Source organism: Microchirus variegatus, assembly GCF_963457635.1.
Source record: "Microchirus variegatus genome assembly, chromosome: 14".
Lineage (NCBI taxonomy): Eukaryota > Metazoa > Chordata > Actinopteri > Pleuronectiformes > Soleidae > Microchirus > Microchirus variegatus.
The window spans coordinates 13,529,537-13,538,579 of record NC_139815.1 but is presented as its reverse complement, the minus strand read 5'-3'; the positions used below and the strand labels follow the sequence as shown (position 1 = coordinate 13,538,579).

Below are 9,043 nucleotides of genomic sequence, written 5' to 3'. Positions count from 1 at the left end.
CGCTCTCCCATTTCCCCCCCCCCCTCTCCTCTCTCCATTAATATTTATCAGAGGTAGTTCCAGTCTAGACAAGCTTCTGACATGTTGTTTGAAGACCATCATGCCTAAATCCCTGGCACAGAATCCCATGCATAGCAGAGCCGTCGACAATTGGTTCTCCCTTGTTTCTTTCTCATTATTTTTACTTCTACTTCCCCCCTCTTCCCTTCTTTGCAAACAACAATGGATCCATTGACATGACCAGTATGATGAGAGCCTTTCCACGACACTTTGCTTCAGCTGAGGTTTTGATTAAGAATCTACTCTTTAATTAGCAGAAGGCCCTTCTCTTTCAGGGAGTAATGGCCCTCCTCTTTAAAGACAGCCCACCCACTCCAGCTCAACAGCAGTGCTCAGGGAAAAAGCCACTTTTCCCCCCTGTGAGCTGAGCCAACATGGCGCTGACATGACACAATGACTTTTTCCCCTGACCCTTTGCTGCGCCATATGTGATCACTGTAGATATCACTGGACAGCAGGATATTAAATGTGCGGGTGAGTCGGGGTGTGGGGTTCAAAGCAAAGAGGAGAGGAAATGAAGGGTGATGTTAACGTGGACATGTATTGATTGTCACACAAATAGATGTATAGAATTTTAATTAACCTTTATATTTTTTTGAACTCATTATTATCTTTAATCTTCGACCCAGTATGAGACGTTGGTATTGATCTTTTTATGGTTTTATTGTATGACCTCTTTATTTGTGTTGTTTTTTTTATATTTTCTACAGTATTTTTTATTGTTTTATTGTTTGTTCTTAGGTCTATTAGGTCACACGTGTGTATGGTTTATTTATTTGTCTCTGATGTACAGCACTTTGTTTCAGCTGTTGTTGTTTTTAACCCTTTAAGGTACTACTCGACCATTTGGTCGACCACACTTTAAGTCACTATATCTCACTGAAAAATGCATCAAGCTGAACTCACTAACACTAAATTAATGTCACTTGTTCTGAATGTTGTACTTTATGAATTATGCAAACCAGGTTTATTATGAACAGACATCTCAACCGTTTGGTAGAGGCCTGTACCTGTAATGATGTAGGGTCTAATTAAGAAAAAACACACGTACATGTATATATATATATATATATATATGTATATGTATATGTATATGTTTATGTATATAAATATACGTATATATATATATATATTGATTGTCCTTATTGTTATCATAAGTAAATAAAATAATAAAATAATACAAAATGTAAAGAAATTATTTTTCCGTTGCTTTTTTCTTGGTGCGTACCTCAAAGGGTTAAAGTGCTTTCTACATAAAGTTGGATTGGATCTTCACGATGCAGAAACACAAGAGTTCTGACTTCTGGACATAAACAATATAAACAGAAAATTAATATGCTTAGTATTAAACACAAGTTTAAAGGGGTGTCTGGACAAAACTAACGATATAAATGTTCTGAAACCCATTTTCCAACACACATTAATGACTAATCTAGTCTTAAAAAATCAAGTTACATTTCACAAGTATGTATGAAAGAGTCACATTTTCTGAAACTAATTATATTTTGATGAACTTTTTTAACATCTTATGTTCTTCAAAAGTGCAATATTTTTATGTTACTCCCAAAACCATGTGCACTCATGTTAGCCCGGTCGATTTAACCACATCGTCGGTTTGAGTAAATGCAGTTTAAATGAGGCAAAAATAGTGTTCCACATTCAATGTCCCTGCTTGATGCTCTCCATTGCGGTCCAGTGCCAATGCCACCCCACTTTTCATTGTCCTCTGAAAGACAAAAAAAAAACATTTGCCCAGTCACCCTGGGCCCATGTGCCATAGTTGTTTCAGTTTCTATGGAGACGTTTTCCTCCAGGCCAAGTATGTGGAGGGCACCCCTCCAGTGGAAGGAGGTGGAATAACATTGTGGCGGGGCAATCATACACCCAGCTCATTTACATATCCAAACATGAACCATGGACTGCGGCGTGCAGTGTTTGTTCACTAAATATTTCACTGTCGTTTATTAAACTCGGATAGAAATGAAGGACACGTCGAGTATGTGATGATTATCATTTTTATTTAACAACAAATAGGCTGGGTGTGTTCTGTGTGAATGAAGGACTGTCACTGGAATAACAATGGAAGAGAGGTTACGGAGGAAATGTAGAACATTATCTGTCTTCATTCTCTCATTCATTCTTCTGATTGTCGTTGATTTCATTGTACAGTTGACGTAAATGACCTGTGTCTGTGTGACTGATGTGGTCATTCCTCAGTTCCCCCAGCAGGGAGCACTGTTCTATCTCTTTGTCAGTGACTATGTGGTGTTTCCTCAACTCTTCAGGAGACATTCTGCTGTCAGATGGAGCCAGGTGTCTCTGACCTTGAGGAAAATGAAAGACAGTCACTGTGCAGGCTACTGTAGTCAGCATTTAATAAAAAAAAATTAAAAAAACACAAACCTCACAGACTCAGGATTGTAAAACGCTTGACCCAGAGTCGAGGATACGAAGAAAGGGAAGAAAGGAGGGAAGGTTGACTTCTAAAATGTGTAATTTGACATTTAAACTGCTGATTTTCTAGAATACTATGTTAAAATGTAGTTTATAGCTGTGATGTTTTGTGTTATTTTGGTTCAATTTGAAAGCTTGTGGAACGTTATGCTCACGTCTCTTGCCCAGTGTCGGCTGAGATTGACTTCAGCTTCCCCCCGGTGACCCTCAAAGCAGGAGCTGTGCATGGATGGATGGATGATGGATGGATGTTATTTATGACTTTTTTTTGCATTGGACATAGACAAATTAAGCTGAAAAAGGAGTTTTCTCACTCATTTAATGGGGTCATATTATACCCTATTTCTCCTTTTCTCGCTTTAACCTAGTTCCCTGGTGTCCTAATGAACATGTCTGTGACATGCTTTGGTCAAAATACCATAAGGATGAAGCAGCACAGCAGTTCAATCACCCTGCCAAAACAGCCCTGTTCACAACGCTCGGTCCACCTTAAAAAAAAGTAAAACGAAACTTAAGGGAGGAAATCAGCCACAGAGGCTACTGGGAGCTAACAGCAGTTAGCACTTGGAAAAGTGATCATTTGCCGACTCTAGCAGGCACATTGCTGTCATATATAACATGTATCCACTGGACAGATAAATCCTCTGAGGCTGGAAGTTTGTGTAGAACTCTGTGCTGCACTGTGGAGCCAAGAATAGAACTTTTCGCGGACTGCTGTTTTTTGGAAACTGTTGCCCTCGTCAGCACTCTCGCGTGTTTAACGGACAAAGCGGAGCTCCGCGAGACAACAATTCCAAGAATTTAGCGCATTGTGACGTCCCAGTGAGTGCAGAAGTCAACATTGCGTGTTTTGTCTCCTGTACTTGGACTGAGGAGGACCACAAAAACATGAGTGAGTCATATTTTTTCACACTTTGCCGACTGATTGGGCCTCCAGAGTCCCAAATATAAGGATTTAAATGATTTAAAAAAATAATAATTTTGCATAATATGTCCCCTTTAATCGATCAAAGGAGACGTTGGTACATAAATTACCAAATAATAAAAGTAACGACTGTAAGAACCAGAAGAATAAATAGTTTTAGAATCACCCTGCGTTCATTTATTTTACACAAACATGTGAAGGCTATGGTATCACCAGTGTAGGCACTTTATAATCTATACCCCACAGAGTGACTAATGAACCTCATAATGAAATCATCAATACATATTTCTTTATAATTCCCTTTACCCTGAGAGAAAAAAAAAATCACTCAAGTGTTTTCATGTTCATGTGCAGACAATTTACTTTAACGGCTGTTATAATGACCAATAATCTCTTGTAGCAATCACTGGCAATGATCAGAAAGTATGCAGTATATGTTCTTTACGAGTGGTGGTAATGAAGAGAATGTGTCATTAGCATTATGCAGCGCGAATAATGTGCTATTAGATCACAGAAACATACCAGACAGGGCTTGTTATTACAGTTAAACTATTCTGCTTGAAGTCCATAAATAAATGTGTCCTGTAAGTGTTGTGTAATAACGATGTGATGTCATATACAGATGCATTTTTCACGTGATCTCCATTCTTAAAACGCGTCCATGTGTGTGCAACGTGTCCATGACATCCCATATGGTTATTTAAAGAAACTAATAAATCAACAGGTTGTTTATCTGTATGCATAGTGGAGTCCTGCAGAACGGCTCAGCTCATCACCAAACAATTACATTATTATCTGTTGTAAAAAAAAAAATCTAATTGATTTCAGAGAAAAACAGTGACATTGAGCTTCTTCCTACTGCCAAGAGGAACTACTCAAGCCAGGCAAATTCACAATACTAATTGCTCTCAGTGGGTAGTGTATCAAATGTGAAAAGCAATTTTCTTATTTTTGGCCATGCTCTGTTTTTTGGCCACTGTAAATTTAAAAAGAGAAATCCAACCTCTTTATTTTGTGCTGAACATCCCTGAAGCACATTGGTCTTAATTTGTACAAAAGTGCTTTAAATATGGCAAAGGGGAGTCCGTCAGTGTTCAGTCATAGATCACAGATTGGCAGTCAGGTCTGCAGGGAGTAACAGTTTGCAGATGGGCTTTCAACTGTTGCTGCTTTAAAGGAATCGGGTTACTGATAATTAAGAACAGGACTGGGAGCAGGTTGTAGCTCCTGGAATCAGCTTTTGAGGTTCTGGCAAGGCACACGTTATTAGTCTGAACTGTTTGGCACTGCAGCATAAACTTATTTAACCTTGTTTTTGTATTTAACACTTTCTACTACTTCTACTGTTTGCATGTTCTCCCTGTGTGTGTGTGTGGGTTTTCTCCGGGTTCTCCGGTTTCCTCCCACAGTGTGAAAACATGCACTGTGGGGATTAGGTCAATTGGACACTCTAAATTGAGTAGATGTGAGTGTGAGAGCGATTGGTTGTTTGTCTTTCTATGTGGTCCTGTGATGGACTTGGCGATCTGTCCAGGGTGTAACCCCCCTTTTGCCCTATGTCAGCTGGTATTGGCACAGTGACCCTCATGTGGAGGATAAAGCGGTAGAAGATGGATGGATGCTCTTAGAGGGCACACAGCCAAACCAGCAAATGGAGAGGAAACAGCATTTAATGACAAAACTAAACAAAGCTATTTCTTTGATATGATTTCTACACTGATATCACAGCAATTTTTTTTTTCAGTGATATGCGAGCAGCTGGTAGTTTGTGTTCATTATTTCAAAAAGGAGAGATTATGGCTTGACCACAATCACACAGAGGACACACAGTGATGCTATTAGATTTCCAATGCAGTCACCTAATCTGATGCTCCAAACATTGGCTTTAATCAGACACCTGGGAGATGCAACCTTCCCTTTTCATTTCACTGGCTCAAATCAATCATATATCCGTACTAGATTGGTACACTGAGTGGGGGGGAAATCTGGTCAGACAAGCTTTTATTATCAAAGACATAGCCTTCATGACTAGTTCAGACAGCTGTCTGTCTTTCTTCTTTCCTTTACACAAAGCAGTCGACTCACACACGCTGTACATCGTTTTTGACAAAACTATAAAAGGGGGCAATATTATTCAAAGGCATACATGTTATACACTATAATGGAAATGATGAAAAGATGACTCCTTAATAATCTATAATAGGTCTGTCCCCCCCTCTTTCATCCCTACAAACACTCTAAGAGATGTCACATCATCAAAAGGTGGATATTGCACTTATAGGAAGGATTCACAGCAGTGTAACAAGTAGCTTTTCTGATGTCTATGCGGATGGCCTGTATCTGATTGTTTACAGCCTTTTTTTTTTTTTTTTTTTTTAAATCTCACTCGCATCCTGATGAATGTAGGGATGCTTCTTATATCAGTGATGCTGGGAGTGCTGCACAAGTCTTTGTCTAATCTGGGGAGGCAGGGCTCCAGCTGGCTCCTACTCTGTGGTTTCATGCAAAGAAGGAAAGGGGAAAAAAAAGGAAAAAGTCAGTGGGTCTCTCTCTCTCTCTCTCTCTCTCTCTCTCTCTCTCTCTCTCTCTCTCTCTCTCTCTCTCTCTCTCTCTCTCTCTCTCTCTCTCAGCATTGCCTCAGTGCAGGAGGAGCTGGTTGATTGATTGGGACTGGGACCCCCCTCCTCTACCCACACCCCCTTCACACACATACGCACACACACACCCCTCCTCTTGCTTGCTCTTGCTCATGGAGAACATGTGCCTCTCTTGCCTTTTTTTTTTTTTTTAGGAACTGCTTCATCACACCCAAGCATCCATGCATGCGTGTCCATGGATGTGCGTAAACAAAGGTGCATGCTCCCACACACACACACATACTGTTGACATTAAACACACACAACGATAATATGTCAGTATATACATTAAAGATGGCAGATGATGATGATGATGGTGATTAAAGAAAAAAAAAAAAAAAAAGATTCTCATTGAAACATGTACATATGAACGTGTGATGCTCCAAAGCATCCAGCACTGGGTTCATTCGGGGTTAACGCATGATCAGTTATTACTGATGCTTTGGCTTAATAACAGATGCATGGTCCCAGACACAGAGAGAGATTGAGGAGGAGAGAGAGAGGGTGGCTTGGGGGGGCGTAAAATATATTTCTTGACAAAAATCGGATTTGAAGTGTTTCTGTAACGTACCCGCTCTGACCTGATCTCTCCCCAACTGTTAGTGGAAGACATGGAGCCGAACAAAAAGAAAAAGGGGTGTGTTGAGAATCACCAGCCTCCTCAGGACTCGACCAGCCAGCCAGTGTCTGGTGCATGTGCACGCGCGCTCGTGTCTGTGTGCGTGCGCGCATGTGTGTGTGTGTGTGGACCAGCAGCAGCCAACACACACTCACTCACACACACACACACACACACACACACACACACTTAACATTCGTTCGCAACATGGCGTTGGAGCGCCGAGAGACACGACGGCCGAGCAGCGCAGCCGCATTGTGAGGAGAGCGCCACGGCACCGCGGAGCAAAAAGAGACCGAAACACTCTCAAAGACTTGTTTTTACGCACCGGGAGGAGACAATAGCGCATTCCGCTATATGCGTGTCGTTCTAACGGTATATCGCTGATTGTTATAGACCCACGCTGCTTTTACCCCACTGGTGGAAATCAAAGACTGTACATGGCGGTGGAGAGTACAATCTGGCTGTTGTGTCTTCTTTCGCTGTTTTGTGGTCCATCCAAGCAAGGTAAAGCGGCTCACTTTATTAATTCGGAGGGTTTATTGTCGGTGGAGTGCATGTGTGAGGCAGTACAGTCATAGTATGACACTATAAAGTGCGGTTGCTCGCAAATAAAAGTGGGGCTGTGTTATTTTTGTTTTACCGATTTTTTGCACCTTGCGCGGTCCGTCCAGTCCCCCCCTCTCCTCCTCCTCCTCCTCCTCCTCCTCTTTGTATTTCATACATGTGTTCACCTCATGTGGCCTTTCTGCTGCCTATGATAGAGAGTGGTGCACTGTCACTTCATGCGTGTCTCTCTCAGGACGGGCTGCGGGGCTCAGACATGACATGTTGAAGTTGCAGCAGCAGCAGCAGCAGTAGCACACATTGCCTAAAGGAGCAAACCTGAATGTCGCCACAGGGCGGCTCGAGGGGGTTTGCACTGACCGGGGAAGTTTAGATTAAACTGGGAATATGGATCCTGATGCGGAGGACGCGTCACTGAGCTGAAAAAAAAAACATCACAGTCTACAAAAACGTGGTGATTCCAGTTAAATATCAAAAAACTTTGCTCCACAGTTAAGTGATGTTCAGACTAGTTTTTCCACATGTGGCTCAAAAAGTCAGGAATTATGTGAAAAGGTTGCATGAGGGGGAAAAAAAAGTGAAATAAACACACTTTCTTCTGGTGGGTGAAAGTCCAGCCATTAGATTTACATGATTCAGACTTGAGGAGAATGTGACAGATGCGCAGCTTACCTGCAGAAAGAAAGAAGAAAAATTTGTCGTTATTGTTATGTGACGAAACAGAGTAACTAAAATAACAGTACAACTTTATCAATAAAGTGGCTTTAATTATGCGAGCATTAGGATCAATTTCAAAACAAAAGTCCTGGAGTAATGGCAGGAAGAACACAATGGGGGTCGATGATCTAAGTTCACAAACTTCAATAACGTGTGTGTGTCCACTGTTAGCCTCACGCAGAGCGCTACACCGGAGATGCGTGGACATCACCAGGTTGTCGATCGTGGCCTGAAATGATCGTGGAATGATGCACATTCAGTTGTGTTGCCACAGCTGTAAACGCATAACCCAGCACTCAGCATGCCAATGGCACGCTCCCTCATGATTGGTGACTTCTGTGGCATAATTGACAAGTGACAAAAGTCCACATTTTGGTGTGCCCTTTTATTGACCAGACCATAAGGAGTGTCTGTGTACTGGTCACTCATATAGACCACCACTCTGCCATGCTCCATGACTCTCGTGAGTTGAAATACTCTCTAATCTGACGCTGGACTACTGGGTTTGAGCAAAACAAATCATTCCGTAAACAAAATGCATCAAGAATCTGAGCAAATGTCATGACATTCTATTTTTGTTCACCATTTCAAGTTGGTGCGTTTATATTTTTGTTGAGTATTATGTGAACTTAATTTGACCCTGCCTAATATTTCCTTTGTGAAAACCTCTCACTCAGTAGTTGAATGACTGAGCTAAGACTAATTCTGCGTAACAGTTGTGTGAAATCATCGAAACAAGCCACAGGTGAAGTGGTAACAGAGGTTGTATTGATGTGCGAAGACGATTTGACAATATACCTACTGTGTTGCCTTTGCACGGACCTTTAAGACTGAGCTATAGGGGTGGAAACTCTTCTGTTTTGTATGTGTTGAGAGAGAGAGAGAGCGAGCAACACAGATCTTATAAAAGAATTGTTTTACAGTTTGGATGCAGCCTGTATTTGACCTTTTATTTGTTGTGTTTTTCCCTCATGGTGAAACCAGAAATCTACTTTTTATTTGGTAAAAAAAAAAGTGTATACAGCAGCACCAGTTTTGAACCCCTCCTAAATCTCCGTGGAGCCG

The 9,043-nt window shown here is 41.3% G+C and overlaps 1 protein-coding gene across 1 annotated transcript in view; it reads left to right on the top strand.

The window, feature by feature from the left end:
* Positions 1 to 7,121: 7,121 nt before the first annotated feature.
* The window catches only part of igdcc4 (immunoglobulin superfamily, DCC subclass, member 4), a gene marked incomplete at its 3' end in the record, with an annotated part of 49,145 nt that continues 47,223 nt past the window's right edge, over positions 7,122 to 9,043 (top strand). Inside the window, exon 1 of the mRNA XM_083901213.1 lies at positions 7,122 to 7,201. Within this exon, the coding sequence (XP_083757339.1) occupies positions 7,135 to 7,201 (67 nt within the window). The 5' untranslated portion in view covers positions 7,122 to 7,134. The remainder of the gene's footprint in view (positions 7,202 to 9,043) is intronic.